A 19,907-nucleotide genomic window follows, 5' to 3' on the forward strand; every position below is an offset into this window, starting at 1 on the left:
TATTTTCATAATTTATTTACATAAAAAATCTGAGTAAACTTGTAAATCATTATAAGGTCACTGCCTTTTTGGTATTTATTTTAAAGAAAAGTTATCTTTCAAATACAACTATGTAATATTTGTGACTAACAGTGACCATTTATTATGCACCTACTGGGTACGAGGCTCCTTCTTACACTTTTGCTCATTTCATGCCCTCAGTAGCCCTATAAAGGAAGGTATTACCCTCATTTTGCCTTGAAGAATTTGAGTCACTAAGAGGTTAAATAGCCAAAGAACATCTAGTTAGTATATGGCAGGACTGGCTTTCAATTCTAGGTCTAATACCAACAGCCAGAGTCTGATACTTATGCCTCTTCCATAATACCAAGTTATCAAGATCTAAAGCTAGTCCCTCCCAAAGGACAATATAAGGAGTGGCCTCCAAAATCAGAATAGAAAATAACGTGTTTCAATCACAGGATTATTTGGTGGTGGTGGTGGTGGAATCCTTATGCATTCTGGAATGCTTTTCCTTCTTTATTTTTAAAAAAAACATATTAGTGAGGTTGGAATGGGCTGTGAGTGATCTACTTTGGGCAAAACCCTCACCTCCACCACTAAACACGTTGTGATTTAAAATAAAGAATGACTGGGGCTAAAAGGTGTCTTAAACCTTTTTAAGACATAAAAAAGAGACCAATGGCCTCCCAAACTGAGAATTTCAGTGAGGGGAATTCCAGCATGACCTATTTAATACCTATTACTGACTGAATGTTTGTGTCCCCCAACCCCAAATTCATATATTAAGCCCTACCCCCAATGTGGTAGTAATAGGAGGTAGGGCCTTTTGTAAAGTCATTAGGTTTAGATGTAGTCATGAGGGCGGAGCCCCCATGATGATATTTGTGCCCTTATATGAGGAAAAAGAGACACCATGTAAAGATACTGTGCAACCATCTGCAAGCCAAGAAGAGAGCCCTCACTAAGAACCAAATCTGCCAGCACCTTAATCTTAGACTTCCCAGCCTCTAAAACTGGGAGAAATAAACATCTGCTGTTCGAGCCACCAGTCAACATAAGGCAAATTCTAACAGCTATAAAAGAGGAAATCGAGAGTAACACAATTTAGTGGGGGACTTTAACACCTCACTTATATCAATGGACAGATCATCCAGACAGAAAATTATTGGGGAAACACAAGCTTTAAAAGACACAATAGACCAGATAGATTTAACTGATATTTTTAGGACATTCCATCCGAAAACAGCAGATTACACTTTCTTCTCAAGTGCACACAGCACATTCTCCAGGACAGATCACATCTTGAGTCACTAATCAAGCCTTGGTAAATTAAAGAAAATTAAAATCATATCAAGCATCTTTTCCGACCACAATGCTATGAGATTAGAAATCAATTACAGGGAACAAAAAATGTAAAAAACACAAAGACGTGTAGGCTAAACAATACGTTACTAAATAACCAAGAGATCACTGAAGAAATTGAAGAGGAAATCAAAAAATACCTAGAAACAAACGACAACGAAAACACAGCGATCCAAAACTTATGGGATGCAGCAAAAGCAGTTCTAAGAGGGCAGTTTATAGCTATACAAGCCTACCTCAAGAAACAAGAAACATCTCAAATAAACAATCTAACCTTACACCTAAAGGAACTAGAGAAAGAAGAACAAACAAAACCCAAAGTTACTAGAAGGAAAGAAATCATAAAGATCACAGCAGAAATAAATGAAACAGAAACAAAGAAAATAATAGCAAACATCAATAAAAGTAAAAGCTGGTTCTTTGAGAAGATAAACAAAATTGATAAACCTTTGGCCAGACACATCAAGAAAAAAAGGGAGGACTTCCCTGGTAGCCCAGTGGTTAAGAATCTGCCTGCCAGTGCAGGAGACACGGGTTCGAGACCCGGTCTGGGAACATCCCACATGCCATGGAGAAACTAAGCCCGAGCACCACAACGACTGAGCCTGCACTCTAGAGCCTGTGAGCCACAACTACTGAAGCCTTCGTGCCACAACTACTGAAGCCCACGTGCCTAGAGCCCGTGCTCTGCAACGAGAGAAGCCACTGCAATGAGAAGCCCGCACACCGCAACGAAGAGAAGCCCCCGCTCGCCGCAACTAGAGAAAGCCTGCACGCAGCAACGAAGACCCAGTGCAGCCAAAAATAAATACATTTTAAAAAAAGAAAAAGAGGGAGAGCACTCAAATCAATAAAATTAGAAATAAAAAAGGAGAAGTTACAACGGACACTGCAGAAATCCAAAGCATCATAAGTGACTACAAGCAACTCTATGCCAATAAAATGGACAACCTGGAAGAAATGCACAAATTCTTAGAAAGCTATAACCTTCCAAGACTGAACCAGGAAGAAACAGAAAATATGAACAGACCAATCACAGTAATGAAATTGACACTGTGATTAAAAATTTTCCAACAAACAAAAGTCCAGGACCAGATGGCTTCACAGGTGAGTTCTATCAAACATTTAGAGGAGAGCTAATACCGATTCTTCTCAAACTCTTCCAAAAATTGCAGAGGAAGGAACACTCCCAAACTCATTCTATGAGGCCACCATCACCCTGATACCAGAACCAGACAAAGATACTACAAAAAAAGAAAATTACAGACCCATATCACTGATAAATATAGATGCAAAAATCCTCAACAAAATACTAGCAAACAGAATCCAACAGCACATTAAAAGGATCATACACCACGATCAAGTGGGATTTATCCCAGGGATGCAAGGATTCTTCAATATATGCAAATCAATCAATGTGATACACCATATTAACATACTGAAGGAGAAAAACCGTATGATCAACTCAATAGATGCAGAAAAAGCTGACAAAATTCAACACCTATTTATGATAAAAACTCTCCAGAAAGTGGGCATAGAGGGAAGCTACCTCAACATAATAAAGGCCACATACGACAAACCCACAGCCAACATCATTCTCAATGGTGAAAAACTGAAAGCATTTCCTCTAAGATCAGGAACAAGACAAGGATGTCCACTCTCGCCACTCTTACTCAACATAGTTTTGGAAGTCCTAGCCACGGCAATCAAAGAAGAAAAAGAAATAAAAGGAATACAAATTGGAAAAGAAGAAGTAAAGCTGTCATTGTTTGTGGATGACATGATACTATACATAGATAATCCTAAAGACACCACCAGAAAACTACTAGAGCTAATCAATGAATTTGGTACAGTTGTAGGATACAAAATTAATGTACAGAAGTCTCGTGCATTCCTATACACTAACAACGAAAGATCAGAAAGAGAAATTAAGGAAACAGTCCCATTCACCACTGCACCAAAAAGAATAAAATACCTAGGAATAAACCTACCTAAAGAGGTAGAAGACCTGTACTCAGAAAACTATGAGACACTGATGAAAGAAACCAAAGATGTCACCAACAGATGGAGAGATGCACCATGTTCTTGGATTGGAAGAATCAACACTGTGAAAATGACTCTACTACCCAAAGCAATCTACAGATTCAATGCAATCCCTATCAAATTACAAATGACATTTTTTACAGAAATAGAACAAAAAAATCTTAAAATTTGTATGGAAACACAAAAGACCCAGAATAACCAAAGCAATCGAGAGGGGAAAAAGCGGAGCTGGAGGAATCAGACTCCCTGACTTCAGATTATACTACAAAGCTACAGTAGTCAAGATAACATGGTACTGGAACAGAAACAGAAATATGGATCAATGGAACAGAAGAGAAACCCCAGAGATAAACCCATGCACCTATGGTCAACTAATCTATGACAAAGGAGGCAAGGATATACAATGGAGAAAAGACAGTCTCTTCAATAAGTGGTGCTGGGAAAACTGAACAGTTACATGGAAAAAAATGAAATTAGAACACTCCCTAACACCATACACAAAAATAAACTCAGAATGGATTAAAGACCTAAATGTAAGACCGGACATTATAAAACTCTTAGAGGAAAACATAGGAAGAACACCCTTTGACATAAATCACAGCAAGATCTTTTTTGACCCACCTCCTAGAGTAACAGAAAAAAATACAAAAATAAACAAATGGTACCTAAAGAAACTTAAAAGCTTTTGCATAGCAAAGGGAACTATAAACAAGATGAAAAGACAACCCTCAGAATGGGAGAAAATATTTGCAAACGAATCAACAGACAAAGGATTAATCTCCAAAATATATAAACAGCTCATGCAGCTCAATATTAAAAAAAACAAACAACCCAATCCAAAAATGGGTAGAAAACCTAAATAGACATTTCTCCAAAGAAGACATACAGATGTCCAAGAGGCTCATGAAAAGCTGCTCAACATCACTAATTATTAGAGAAATGCAAATCAAAACTACAGTGAGGTATCACCTCACACCAGCCAGAACGGGCATCATCAGAAAATCTACAAACAACCAACGCTGGAGAGGGTGTGGAGAAAAGGGAACCCTCTTGCACTGTTGGTGGGAATGTAAATTGATACAGCCACTATGGAGAACAGCATGGCGATTCCTTAAAAAACTAAAAATAAAACTATCATACGACCCAGCAATCCCACTACTGGGCATATACACAGAGAAAACTATAATTCAAAAAGATACATGCACCCCAATGTTCACTGCAGCACTATTTACAATAGCCAGGTCATGGAAGCAACTTAAATGCCCATCGACAGACAAATGGATAAAGAAGATGCGGTACATATATACAATGGAATATTACTCAGCCATAAAAATGAACGAAATTGGGCCATTTGTAGAGACATGGATGGACCTAGAGACTGCCATACAGAGTGAAGTAAATCAGAAAGAGAAAAACAAATATCTTATATTAACACATATATGTGGAATCTAGAAAAATGGTACAGATGAACTAGTTTGCCAGGCAGAAATAGAGACACAGATGTAGAGAACAAAAGTATGCACTCAAATGGGGGAAAGTGGCGGGGGTGCGGGTGGTGGGATGAATTGGGCGATTGGGATTGACATGCATACACTAATATGTATAAAACGGATAACTAATAAGAACCTGCTGTATAAAAAAATAAATTAAAAAAAAAACAATTCTGATAAACTGGACCTCATCAGTAAGAGAGTAATAAGAAGAGAAAGCAAGATAATACTGAAGGAGAGTGTCAGTTAAACCCATTAGAGCTGCCTCAAAACAATGTAATCCCCAACAGTTAATAGAATTGGCTCAACTATCTGCCATGATGGGCCCACAGCAGAACAGATGCAAGCACAGGAAAGGGACCCGCACCACAAAGTGGTGCAGAAATGGACCAGCTTTTTCAGAACCATCTAGAATGCTTACTGAAAATATGTATGACCAGGCCGCACTTCATATCTAACGGCTTAGAAATTCCAAGGTGTAAGCACAAGCACATGTTGGTGGGAATGTAAATTGCTACAGCCACTACGGAGAACAGTACGGAGGTTCCTTAGAGAACTAAAAATAGAGCTACCATATGATTCTGCAATCCCACTACTGGGCATATATCCAGAAAAGATGAAAGCTCTAATTCATAATACCATAAGATACACGCACACCAATGTTCAAAGCAGCACCATTTACAAAAGCCAAGACATGGAAGCAACCTTGGTGTCCATCAACAGATGAATGGATAAAGAAGATGTGATATATATATATATATATATGTGTATGTGTGTGTGTGTGTGTGTGTGTGTGTACACACACACACACACACACACATACACATATAAATATATACATACATACACACACAAATATACACAGACAATGGAATATTACTCAGCCATAAAAAGAATGAAATAGGACTTCCCTAGTGGCGCAGTGGTTAGGAATCTGCCTGCCAGTGCAGGGACACAGGTTCAAGCTCTTGTCCAGGAAGATCCTACGTGCCACAGAGCAACTAAGCTCATGTGCCACAACTACTGAGCCTGCATTCTAAAGCCCGTGAGCCACAGCTACTGAGCCTGTGTGCCACAACTACTGAAGCCCACGCTCCTAGAGCCTGTGCTCCCCAACAAGAGAAGCCACCACAATGAGAAGCCCGCGCACCGCAATGAAGAGTAGCCCCCACACCGCGATGAAGAGTAGCCCCCGCTCGCTGCAACTAGAGATAGCCCGTGCGCAGCAACGAAGACCCAATGCAGCCAGAAAGAAAAAAGAAAAAAGAAAATACATTAATTGATTTTAAAAAAAGAATGAAAATACCATTTCCAGCAACATGGATGGATGTAGAGATTATCATACTAAGTGAAGTCAGACAGAAAAGGACAAATATCATATGATATCATTTATATGTGGAATCTAAAAAAATGATACAAATGAACTTATTTACAAAACAGAAAGAGACTCACAGACATAGAAAACAAGCTTATAGTTAGCAAAGGGGATGGGGGGGAGATAAATTAGGAGTTTAGGATTAACATATACACACTATATAAATGCGTAAACAAGGACCTACTGTGTAGCACAGGGAACTATACTCAATTATCTTGTAATATATTCTAAAAAAGAATATATATATATGAATAACAGAATCACCCTGCTGTATGTCTCAAACTAACACAACATTGCAAATTAAATAACTATACTTCAATGTTTTTAACAAAAGTTAAAAAAAAAAGAGATATCCCCTTTTAGGAAATACACGTTCAAGTATTTAGGGGTAAAGGGCCATGATGTATATAACTTATTCTCAAAAATGGTTAAAAAAAATGTGTGTGTGTGTGTGTGTGTGTGTGTGTGTAGATTTGGGGGGGAGGAATACAAATACAATACAAATGGGATAAAATGTTAACAATAAATCATCCTCGTTAAAGGTATATAATTTGGGGGATTTTTTTAGTTTTGGTATTTTTATGTATGTGTGAACTTATTTCCAAATAAAAAGCTCTTTCAAAAGAGGAGGAGAGGGGCTTCCCTGGTGGCACAGTGGTTGAGAGTCCGCCTGCCAATGCAAGGGACCTGGGTTCGGGCCCCGGTCCAGGAAGATCCCACATGCCACGGAGCGGCTGGGCCCGTGAGCCATGGCCGCTGAGCCTGCGCGTCCGGAGCCTGTGCTCCGCAACGGGAGAGGCTACAGCAGTAAGAGGCCCGCGTACCGCCAAAAACAAAAAATTATGTGGAAATAGTGTCAGAGATCATGTATTCCAACCGTGATCGACATCTGGTAGACAAAGAAACTGGGAGCTAAGAAAAGGAACTTCCTTCCGATACGCAGAGTAGATCTAAAGTTAGCAAGTCAAGATTTTTGGCACCCGGTACTGATGACACCACACACCATACTGGACTTCTTTATGATGACACGTAACTGCAAGAAAAATCAAGAACTACACCCAAGTCTGTATTTTTAAAAACTGAAGCACTGCCACTGTTTTGAAGAAAGCAGGTAATGAACTTCTACTACCTCCTCCAAAAAAAATGTCCAACCGTATTGGAGAACGGGAAAATACTCAGCTTTTGAATACTTACACCAGTTTAATGACTGAAAAAAGGAAACACTAATGGATTAATCAAGCCTTCCCACAGGACACCCGATTCCCACAGGCACACAGGATTCCTGTGCTGCCTTCAGAGGCCGAACATGAGCAAGCCTTGTACAGCCCCCTCATCGGAAACAATGAGGGCAATGGGAGGGGTGACTCGGAGAATGAACCTCTGCAGGTCTGGTGGTCTAGGGAGCATACTCAGCACCAAAGACAGAGCCATGAGTGATTACAAATGTAATTCAACTCATAATATTGAAAGAAATCAAAGGAAGGCAAACCTAGAACAGAGGTCTTCTCATCCAAAGAGGTTCCTGAGACTCCTCATCCCATAAATTATCACACAGTACTCCATTTTCCTAACAAACTGACGCCCCTGCCTGAGTGTGGAGAGCACGTCCCAGCCTAAGTCAGCTGTGGAACTCAGCTCCATTTAAAATTCCTTCAGACAGCTGAACTCTGCACTATGTAATTAAGCAGACCGTATACTGTTTCTTTAGTAAGAGCACCCAGGCAGACCTTACAACTGCCAAAGTGCCAGTCTAGTTTTTGTTTCTCCTTCAGAACAAAGCACAAGTTCAGTTGACGTAACCTCACATGACCCAGGTCCTCTTGTATTTCTGGTCTCTTTAGGTCTAAACGCTGTGAAGTAGAAATGAGGCTTTACTGGATGGTGGGAAAGGACTTTGTTCAGTTAATGAAATTTGCTTCCAATCTGATAAAACTCACATTTGTGCCACTTCAGAATTTATTACAAGACTCTTGAAAATGTGCTAATTTGTCACTGAACAAATGAAACACTGAGTATAATAAGAAAACTATACCTAATTAGTCACGTAAAATCCTAACCAAGAAAGCCCCTAAAATAGAATAATTTCCTCATAAAACACAAGCGGTAAAAAGTTCCCAAGAGCATGACTGTATTTATATTGTACAGCTAGAATGCATGCAATATGCATATTTATAAATATTCTTCTTGAAAAATGTCCTCTTATAGGTAAACAATCTATTCATGATTTGCATATATTTCCTTGTATAAATCAGTGCACCAAATGGAAAAAATATTTTAAATTGTTTCCAGTATTTCACATTTAACCAGCTGCACAGATGCAATATAACAGTTAGTAGCGGCAGCCAACTGAACAGAATTTCTTATGACTAACTGGACAAAACCTACGTATAACAAAGACCTGACAAAATCTGGTAAGACTTACTTGCTACTCCTGATGCCAGTCCATACAGCAGCCCTCCCGCATCTGACTGCTGAGGGAAAACGTGTGCTCCTGGAGGAGGCGGCTTTTCTTGCCTGATGAAGTTATACAACAAGGTCTTTACAAGTTTGCTGGTATATGGGAGGCTACACAAAAAGAAAAAAGAAGAAAATAAACTCAGATTTGGGGGAGTCAACTGACTTTGTATCGTGATAAATATAACCTGTATAATCTACCGACATAAAAGGGATTAGCACAATTCAAAGAAACCTGGCACTGTCACAACAGGGAAGACCATGGGCTTTGAGATCAGACTTGAGGCTTAAATCTGGCTTTCCTCTTACCATGCTGTATGTCATTCATCAAATCGCTTCAACTCCTAAGCTTCAGTTACCTTATTTGTAATCTGCATAACAGGTGAAATATTATAAATTCAGTGTATAATACAGTACTTGACACTTGAAGGGAGGTAGTAACAGAGTCAGTAGGAAAACGCAAGAATTTAAAAGTATGGAAATTGACTTGAATAGTATATCAAGTCAATTTGATATATTGACTTAACCCAATATATCCAAAATATTCAACATATAATCAATATAATAATTGTTAAATATCTTACATTGTTTAAAATAAAAGTATGAAGTTATTCAATCTATGCATACATATAAAAACATATCCATATATATACAGATTTCTTTTAATGTTAATACCCTTTGCTTTTAAGTAACAGAATGAGAGGAGAAGGCAGAGGAAACAAGTTAAAAGGGATATGTGTCCACAAATTGGTGATAAATCAATTCCTGCAATCTGGAGAAAACTTTTGAATAGACTCTTCAGCCAACGCTTAAGGCCTTTTATCCCTATTATCAGTGATTTTCAAATATGTTCTAAAAGAGCTCTAAAGGATTCTGTGGATGTGCCACAAGTATAATCAAGGTAGCAAGAGGGATGTGAAAAGACAAAGGTGCTTCTCTCCCTCTCTCTCTCCCTCTCTCTCTCTCTCTCTCTCTCTCTCTCTCTCTCTCTCTCTCTGTGTGTGTGTGTGTGTGTGTGTGTGTTTAATATTTATCTACTCCCGTCCCTACCCACCAGGAGACTGTAAGCTTCTGCTCTGCTCAGGAGCACAGCTCCACATCCTAACACATGCCTGGCACATGGTTAGCACACAATAACCATTTGTTGACTACATGAAAGTAGGAACAGTCAGTTAAGTGGCTGCTGGGGAAGTCCAAACACATGGTGATGGGGCATCCACTGCAGCAGTCGTTTCAATGGGACTGGTGGGAAGGGGAAGATGCAAATAATTTCAATGAACAAATATGACTGGATGAATGCTTAGACATAGAGAATGATGCAGAAGGAAGAAAACATGGCTTCAAAGTTTCAACTCTACAAAGAAACCACTAGAGAAGGTAATGAAGCTAGGGGATGAAAGGGGCAGGGAGGATGGATAGTTTAGACAGGAAAGCAGATCCTTATGTATTGGGTTTGAAGTTCTGACAGAACAACCAGAGGAAATGTCTGGTTGGAGATATGGAACAACACTAAGGATAGAGGACAAGACGAGAACTATAGATTAATTCAATAAAAAACTTGACAAATTTAAAATAGAAACATACCATCGACCTCGCATCAAGTACTTGTGACTGATGCTCTGTCGCAAAACTTCCTTGTGGAAGAGTTGGCAGGAAAGGAAGACCACCATTGTTGACACAGCTTCTACTGATATTTCATATGTAATATCTCTGGAAAAATAGGAAACAAATCAGAATAATGATCACTTTGGAAGATTAAGATATTGCTCTTTTCTAAATAAACTATACATTTAAAAACTCAAATCAAAATATTCAATATGCTTCCGGATTATTAAAAAATACTAGTATGTTTAAAATAAAAATTAAGTCAAACAAAAATATGAAACCCTTCCTTGTCATTAGTTCTTGTACTTGGGTCAAATATCCCATTACTTTCCTATTTTCCAGGTCCCATCTACTAATGAATGACAAGTATCAATACATTAGTGTATAATGGAAACAGTTACCAGCAGTGTTCTACTTCAAAGGTCCACTCTAAAGCCCTTATGTTCATTCCCTGTTTAGTTATAACACAGAAACAAATATTCAGATTGTAAAACTGAAAAGAAGTCACAGTGTAGGGAAGACAACAGTGTCTTTTTGAGTTGATAATAGCTACAGTGAGAACTATGGTATACCCTAGATCTTCTATCTCTAAGTGTCTACTTTCTCAAGGCCAACTCTGCCTGTTCAGCAAAATATGAACAGTAAACAAATTGTTCCTGTTTTATTAAGCGTATTTCTTTTATGAAGGACTACCATTGTCCTCCGAAGATCATTAATCCCTTTTAGAAACAAATCTTAGAACAAATAAAAAGGAAACAAAATTTTGGCTGAGCACGAACAGGAACAAATGCATCAAGAAATCTTCAATTATTGCAAAAGTTTAAACACAATTATCATGGGGAACAGCAACATGTTAGCGCAGGAAAGTGAAAATCTCAACAGCACAACAAAAAGAGTAACAGCTCCAAAAGAATATCAGCTATTTTTACAGATCTGAAATGTTCATGGAAAGCCCAAAGAAAAATACTGAACACCTACTTAAATGAAGCTCATCAAACAAATTAAAGAGGACTTGATTCTAGAAATGGAGAAGCTTACCAGATTTTAAAGTTCTAATTCTACCAGATGTTTACAGAGTGATTTTGCTGATGAAATATCTTTTAAAAGCAAAGTATACAAAACAAAACACAAGAGACCCGTGCAAATGATCTTATTATGTAACGAATAAATCTCATTTCTACTCAGAAATCTAATACTGTAGAACAATTCTCTTTCCTGAAATTTCCATAATTATTGTTGTAAAATATTAACCACATAAAAGGCATATCTTACATTTGTACTTATTTCTTGAATTGAATGAAAAACAACCCTGATGTGTTGTATCAGGATTCATTAATTCTTCAATAATGATGATTTGGGTGCTCAAAACCCAAAGGATTTTGAATCACAATCATCATTTATTCATACAGCCTATGCCTGTCAGGAATCCATACTCTGTAGTCAATTTGCTAGGCTTTTCAGTTGCGTCAGGGCTTAAAGCCAAATCCTGAAGAACAAGTATCTTGCCACAGTACACGCTATCTAGGTAGGTGACTACCTCCAGTACGCTTGTTAATGCATTTAGTCATTGCATCAATAATAATAATAAAAAAAACAGCAGTGGTTTACAATTTAACATCTTACACTAGGTTCCTGATCCAGGAAGAAACTGCTTTAATTTGTTTAAACTAAAAACTATGGGGCTTCCCTGGTGGCGCAGTGGTTGAGAGTCTGCCTGCCAATGCAGGGGACACGGGTTTGTGCCCCGGTCCGGGAAGATCTCACATGCCGCGGAGTGGCTAGGCCCATGAGCCATGGCCACTGAGCCTGCGCGTCCGGAGCCTGTGCTCCGCAACGGGAGAGGCCACAACAGTGAGAGGCCCGCATACCGCAAAAAAAACCTTAAAATCATGACTATTAATAAATACTATGTCTGACAACTTTAATGAAAGAATTTAGATTTAGAACAGAGGGCTGTTCTCCTTCAAAATAAATTGGACCAAACAACATCACAAATGGGAGAACATCACAAATGGGAGGGATCTTTATTGCTCTGATTTTGACTGGAACTAACTAGGACTTCCTGAACAGTCATCAGCATAGTGTACCAGGCATACATAACTCAGAACAGCAAAAAGGAAGAAATATGTTGAGGCCATATAATACACGATCATAATACAAAAGGAATACTCTTTGCAACAAAAATGTAAAGGGAATTTCATGAAAAAAGGATCCAGGATGCTGTTGACTGACTTAGAGGATATCTTCTATTCATTTTGCTGGCCAGCATCCACTTATTAGTATTAAAACATTAATAGAGAGCAAACAGGATGATCTGAATATAATGACTAAATATGATGAAGATAATTCTACACAAATTAATCTTAATCACAACCAAAATTCTCTTGAGTTTTTTTCAGAAACTTCATAAATTGACATTTTTATGAAAGAATAAACATATAGCCAAGTCAATCTTGAAACTGAAAAGTGAAGAGAGGGACTTCCTTTACCAGATATCAAGCCATGTTACACAGCTGTGGCAATAAAAACGGTATGGTATTTGCAAGCACACACAAAAAAATTAGACAAACCAATGGAACTCAACTGAGAACTGAAACACAGGTCAAACCTGTGTTTCTATGGAAACATACAATAAAACGGATCTATAAATCAATGGAGAACAGATTGTACAGAAGATGGTGCTGGGAAAAACTGGCTTATTTCATAAAGAAAAATAATGATGGCTCCCTATCTTACAACATATTCAAAGACCAACTACAGAAGAATTAAAGACCTACATTCACTTGGATGTGAATGGCAACACTAAAATTAATAGAAGAAAATGTACAATGATAAGTTTGTAACATAAGCACAAGAAGGGACTTCTTAAATAAAAGCCTAAGAGTACAAAGCATAAAGTAAATAAATAAAAGCATTTAATTACATCAAAATTAAAGATTATTGTTCAACAAATGAAACCCTGAACAAAGTTAACTGGCAGATGATAAAATGGAAGAAGAACAAAGAACTAATATCTAGAATATTACAAGTAACTCCCGCAAAAAGCCAAGTAAAAGCCAAGAACTTCACTAGGAAAAAAAAGAGCAAAAGATAAAAAACAGTCTGTTTAAAACAGTGTAATATCCCTTGATGTCCTAGAAAATGTAAAGTATTGGCAGGTACATAATGATATATAAACCCTCATGTACTGCTGATAGTAATATTAACCAACACAGCTATTTTATAGAACAATTTATAACCCAGTATATGTATATGCCAAAGAAAAATTCACAGAAATATGTCTGAGGACTGTGGTAAGCAAACCTCCAAAATGACCCTCAATAATCCCTGCTTCCTGCTATTCATGTCCTTGTGTAATTGCTTCCCCTTGAGTGTAGGATGGACCTAGAGACTTGCTTAGAAGAGAATACAGTAAAAGTGAAAGCATGCCACTTCTGAGAGGAGACTGGCTTACAAAACAACCGTGGCTTGTGTTGGGCACCTGCTCTTGCTCTTCTGTTTGCTTTCTCCAAGGGAAGCCAGCTGCCTTGTTGTGAGCTAACATACAGAGAAGTACACCTTGCAAAGGACTATGGAAGGCCTCCAGTCAACAGCCAGTAAGGAACTGAGTCCAACAGCCCTAGAGAAATTGAATCCTGCCAACAGCCAAGTGAGAAGTCCAGGAAGCAGGTCCTTCCTAGTTGAGCCTTCAGATGAGACCACAGCCCCAGCCATAAGATCAACTACAACCTCATGAGACACTTGAGTCAGAGGCACCAAGCTACACAGTATCCTGATTCCTGATACTAAAAAACTGTGAAACAACGTTTTGTTTTGTTTTTATTGAAGTATAGTTGATTTACAATGTTGTGTTAATTTCTGCTGTACAGCAAAGTGATTCAGTTATACATATATATTCTTTTTTATATCCTTTTCCATTATGGTTTATCACAGGATACTGAATAGAGTTCCCTGTGCTATCCAGTAGGACCTTGTCGTTTATCCATTCTATATATAGTAGTTTGCATCTGCTAACCCCAAACTCCAACTCCATCCCTCCCCCAAACCCCATGCCCTTAGGAACCACATGTCTGTTCTTTATGTCTGTGAGTCTGTTTCTGTCTTATAGATAAGTTCATTTGTGTCCTATTTAGATTCTGCATATAAGTGATATCATATGGTATTGAAACAATGTTGTTTTAAACTTCTAAATTTTAGAGTAGTTTATTGTTCATTAATAGATAAATAATATAAAGACATTCATTATTCGTGGTGTTGCAAAGTTGGAGGCACCCCAGGTGTCCAGCACTGAGGAACTGGATAAGTAAAATGTTGTGGATGTACACAATGGAGCAGTTTTAACAGCAATAGACTAGGTGTTCATTTAGCATCACAGGTAACTCTTAAAAACAATTCTGAGGGCTTCCCTGGTGGCACAGTGGTTAAGAATCCGCCTGCCAATGCAGGGGACACGGGTTCAAGCCCTGGCCTGGGAAGATCCCACATGCCGCGGAGCAACTAACTCCATGCACCACAGCTACTGAGCCTGCGCTCTAGAGCCCACGAGCCACAACTACTGAGCCTGCGAGCCACAACTACTGAAGCCCGTGCACCTAGAGCCCATGCTCCGCAACAAGAGAAGCCACCGCAATGAGAAGCCCATGCACCGCAACGAAGAGTAGCCCCCACTCGCCACAACTAGAGAAAAGCGCGTGTGCAGCATCGAAGACCCAATACAGCCAAAAATAAACAAAACAAACAAACAAAAAAACAATTCTGAGAGGAAAGAGCAAAAAACAATGAGTTCTATAACACAATTCTATTTATATATATTAAAAATACATGTACACTATAGCTGATTCACTTTGTTATAAAGCAGAAACTAACACACCATTGTAAAGCAAATATACTCCAATAAAGATGTTAAAAAAAGAGAAAAATACATGTACACATAAGTATAACATCTTGTACTCAGACATATACATAAAAAATGCATGCATTAAACATAGTAAAATGGCTGTTTATGGGAAAGAAAAGGAGTAATGAATGGGGATAAATGGGAATAAGTAAATGGATTAATATTAAATGGAGGGGGAGATGGGCCTTACACAAACCAACGATGATAGTGACCCTTGAACTGAAGAATGTGACTGACTCAACCCTATGCCTGATGTGTCCAAAATCAGGGATTGTGGAATGAAGGGAGGCATAAGAGGTTGGAGGACATATTGAAGTGGGAGAATGCTCAGATTAATCCCAGAAACAAAAAATACCAGCAATAAATTATCCAGTTAGGACATTATAAGGACCACCATTAAAATAATGGCAATGGCAATGGAAAAGAGCAGTAAGACTTAAATGACGCTTAACAAAATAAAACTAATAGCACTCAGTGACAGACTGGATGCTTAAAGTGGGCGAGAAAGACTAAAGCTAATCAAGAAAGACCAAGGTTTCTAGATTTAGAACTCAGAGAAGGTGACGTTATCAACCTAAATCAAGAACACAGGAAATGGAAAAATCACTTTACATGTATAATCTATCGATGTTCTTTATTCACAGATTCCATGTTTGTGAATTTACCTACTCACTAAAATTTACTTATAACCCCAAAACAATTTCTGCAGCACTTTTGCAAGTTGAAATGATCTAAGTAATTTTCTAACTCGCACCAAAGGAATCCTAGGCAAAATTTCATGACAAAAAAATAGCTAACGATTGCAAATGAACTCACAGATGATAAAGTTACTTTGTTAAAGATGATAAAATTAAAGTCTGCACTTTTCTAATGTCAGCGGGGAACGGGAAATAACTACATAGCAAAGCTTCATATAAAACTGACTATCCAGATATGATATGACGTCTGGAATTTTCTTAAATATAATCTGAGAAGTAGGGGAGGGTAGCTGTGGATGGGGTATAATTGAAATAAAAGTGGCCATGAGTTGTTAATTACTAAAGCTAAGTGATAAGCATATGGGAGTTCATTAGTCTCTCTACATTTATATGCTTAAAATTTTACATAAGATTAAAAATATAAAATTAAAAATTGACTGCACAACTGTAGACCAGAGTTTGGTGAAGATAGGGACCTCTCTTATTCCTAGCTCCCACCACATTTCCTGGCAAATAGCAAGCACTTAACAGATATTATTTGGAGTGAATGAATCATCCAAAATTCTATATTTAACAAATTTAATTTGCTAAAGTTATCTGCTTTCAGAAGTTGGGTATGTTTCAATAGTTTTTATATTGTTGTCATTAGCAAATCACCACAAACTTAGTGGCCTAAAACAGCACAAATTTATTATCATGCAGTTCTGTAGCTGCAGTACAGGTTTCACGGTGTTAAAATCAAGGTGTCAGCAAGCTGCTTTCCACTCCAGAGGCTCTGGGGAAGAATCCATTTCCTGCTCACTTGGGTTGTTGGCAGGATTTAGTTTCTCATGACTCTAGGATCCAAGTCCCCATTTTCTTTTTTTTTTTTGCGGTACGTGGCCCTCTCACTGCTGTGGCCTCTCCCGTTGCGGAGCACAGGCTCCGGACACGCAGGCTCAGCGGCCACGGCTCACGGGCCCAGCCACTCCGCGGCATGTGGGATCTTCCCGGACCAGGGCACGAACCCGTGTGCCCTGCATCAGCAGGTGGACTCTCAACCACTGCGCCACCAGGGAAGCCCTAAGTCCCCATTTTCTTGCTGGCGGTAAGATGAGGGCACTTCCGAGGCTCTACAGGTCGCCTCATTCTTTGACTCAAGGATCCTTTTCCTCCATCTTCAAAGCCATTAGTGGCTTTGAATGACTCATGCTGCATCTCTCTGACCCACCCTTCTGGTTTCCTCTTCTACCTTTAAGGACTCATGTGATTAGACTGTCCTCTTTTATCCTAGTAGGCCCAATCTCCCCTCAAAAAGCCCTTAACTTTAACCACATCTACAGAATCCTTTTGACACGTGAGGGTATCTATTCACCAGCTTTCCAGGGATTAGGAAGTGGACATCCTTGGGCTGGAGAGGACATTATTCTGCCTACCACTAGCAGCTAGTAAGAATTAGACGCTAATTTCAATAAGAACCAAAAACCTCCCTACCAGCCAACATGAAAATATTACTCAAAGTTATACTAATCTACCAGATTTGGGGGCTGGGGAGAATATAATGTTCAAATAAATGGAGTAAAGCAGGCTCCAACAAACTGACAGGGTAGAAGATAATTTAAGAACACAATGAAGCACAGCTTCAAATGACATAGCAAAGATACGGATACTAGAAATGGCTAAAACAGAACCTTTTCCCTTTTTTTGGCAAAGATGTCAAGAACCCAATTTCCAATTTTCATTGTATGAAGATAGTGCTTATAGCCACAAAGCAGAAGAAAATTTAAATGATCAGAGTAACAAATATTCAAACAAGGGCAATAACCATCCACTAGCTGCCCATCCTGCTCAGAATAAAATGCGAAGTCCTTAACCTAGCCTCTAAGACCCTACATGACTTTTGACTAACCATCCAACCTTGTCTATCACTCACCCATCCTTGCTCATTTGGCTCTAGCTCTACTGGACTAGTTACTGGTCCCTGGACACACCAAGCATGCACCCACCTCAGGGCCTTGCATCTGCTGTTCCCTCTGCTTAGAATGCTCTTCCACCAGAGAGTGACAGGACTCCCTCTCTGACTTCCTTTTCTATTAAAAGGTCCACTTCACAAGGAGCCTTCCCTTACAATCTTGACTAAAATACCACGACATTACTTTTTTCCATTGTACTTGTCACATTCTAACATTAAGTAATATATTAATTTGTTTATTGTCTGTCTTACCCTATGCACAACTAGAATCTATGTCTTATTCACTATTGTATCCCTGACACCTAAAACTGTGGCTGGCCACAAGTACACACATATTTGTTGAATAGTCTCTTTGTGCTCTTGGGCACAGTGAGAATTAATATTATTTGGGGTTTACCAAAACCAAGAAAAATATATTCATTCATGCACAAATTTTACATGACAAAGTATATCTGAAACTCCCAGCTTCCAGAAACTAATTCATGATTTAGTGCTCTGCATAAAAATTCACACACACACAAAAATGGAATTCCCTGGCAGTCCAGTGGTAGGGCCGCACACAGGTTCCATCCCTGGTTCGGGAACTAAGATCCCGCACGCAGTGCAGCGTGGCCAAAAAAGAAAAGAAAAGAAGTAAAAGAAAATTCACTAGACTCCTGGGGCTACAGTTACAGAACTAGTAGCAACAGCAAAAGTAATTACTCAACATGCCCTCAACATGTAATTACTCAACATGCCCTTATAATATTTTCTATTATAAATGGTATTGAAAATGACTGGACTTCCCTGGTGGCGCAGTGGTTAAGAATCTGCCTGCCAATGCAGGGGACATGGGTTCAAGCCCTGGCCCGGGAAGATCCCACAAGCTGCAGAGCAACTAAGCTGGAGCACCACTGCTACTGAGCCTGCGCTCTAGAGCCCGCAAGCTACAGCTACTGAAGCCCGCACGTCTAGAGCCCGTGCTCCGCAACGAGAAGCCACTGCAATGAGAAGCCCGCGCACTGCAACGAAGAGTAGACCCCACTCACCGTAGCTAGAGAAAGCCCATGTGCAGCAACGGAGACCCAACGCAGCAAAAGTAAATTAATAAAATTTTTTTAAAAAATAAAAGTTAAAAAAAAAAAGAAAGAAAATGACTGATATTTTTAAAGTCAGTTTCAAAATAAGTTGTGAATATAAATTTGGGTTCTGCCTATGGGGAAAAAACTGATCTAAACAGGAAAACCTCTGAAATAGCCATTTAAGAAACATGTTTTACAGACACACATGGATAAAACGCAACTATCCATCAATTATCTTCCTAGTTACCTTCTTCCCGCACATCTCCCAAGTCTGTGTGAGGGCTTCAGCTCCCTCTACCCTTGCCCCCAAACTGCTTGGCTGACTCATATTCATCACTCAAGACTGTGGACTATGCTTTTCATAGTCTATAGTCTACATCACACAAGAAAATATTTGCTGAACCAAAAAAAAAAATCAACCAATATTAGAAAATGAAAAATGTAATAAAGCACAGCTTATATATTAATTACACAACCACATAATTTTTAAAGAGATCACAGGAATTGAGGCTACTTCCATTTCCAGCAATGACAGACAGAAAATTCAGAAGAATATTCCCAATGAGGTCAACAAAAATCACTGACAGAGGGTCTGGAAGGGCACTTTCTAAAAGGACCAAAGAGCTAGTATAACACTGAAGAATTACAAGGCCAAGATTCAAGGCACTAAGAAAACCTAGAGAGGTCAGCCTGACATCTGGAATTGCTTTGGCCTTGGGACGCTTCCTGATCCATAAGCGGTGGCTGGGAATCCAAGCAGTGCTTTTGACAGGGTTGACAATCTAGGGCACAAAAACTGGAGTCCAAGCCTGCCAAGGGAGTAAGCCCTAGTACTCCACTCCACACACAGGCTAGAGATCCTCAAGGGGATCCTTACCTTGGAAGTAAGGGGGAGCAGGAAGTAAATCAACAATCTCATGGACTACAACCCAGCTTTAAGTTCCCTGGGTGGCCAGAAAAATTCTGAA

At 39.0% G+C, this 19,907-nt stretch overlaps 1 protein-coding gene across 2 annotated transcripts in view; it reads right to left on the bottom strand.

The window, feature by feature from the left end:
• Positions 1-19,907, bottom strand: part of DYM (dymeclin) — a 372,239-nt gene that overhangs the window by 262,638 nt on the left and 89,694 nt on the right. For both annotated transcript variants that reach the window (XM_073790708.1, XM_019937032.3), the window contains exons 7-8: positions 10,312-10,437; positions 8,696-8,838 (exon numbers count right to left, since the gene is read on the bottom strand). In XM_073790708.1, coding sequence (XP_073646809.1) covers positions 8,696-8,838; positions 10,312-10,437 — 269 coding nt within the window. The remainder of the gene's footprint in view (positions 1-8,695; positions 8,839-10,311; positions 10,438-19,907) is intronic.

This window comes from Tursiops truncatus, chromosome 13, assembly GCF_011762595.2.
Source record: "Tursiops truncatus isolate mTurTru1 chromosome 13, mTurTru1.mat.Y, whole genome shotgun sequence".
Taxonomy (NCBI): domain Eukaryota; kingdom Metazoa; phylum Chordata; class Mammalia; order Artiodactyla; family Delphinidae; genus Tursiops; species Tursiops truncatus.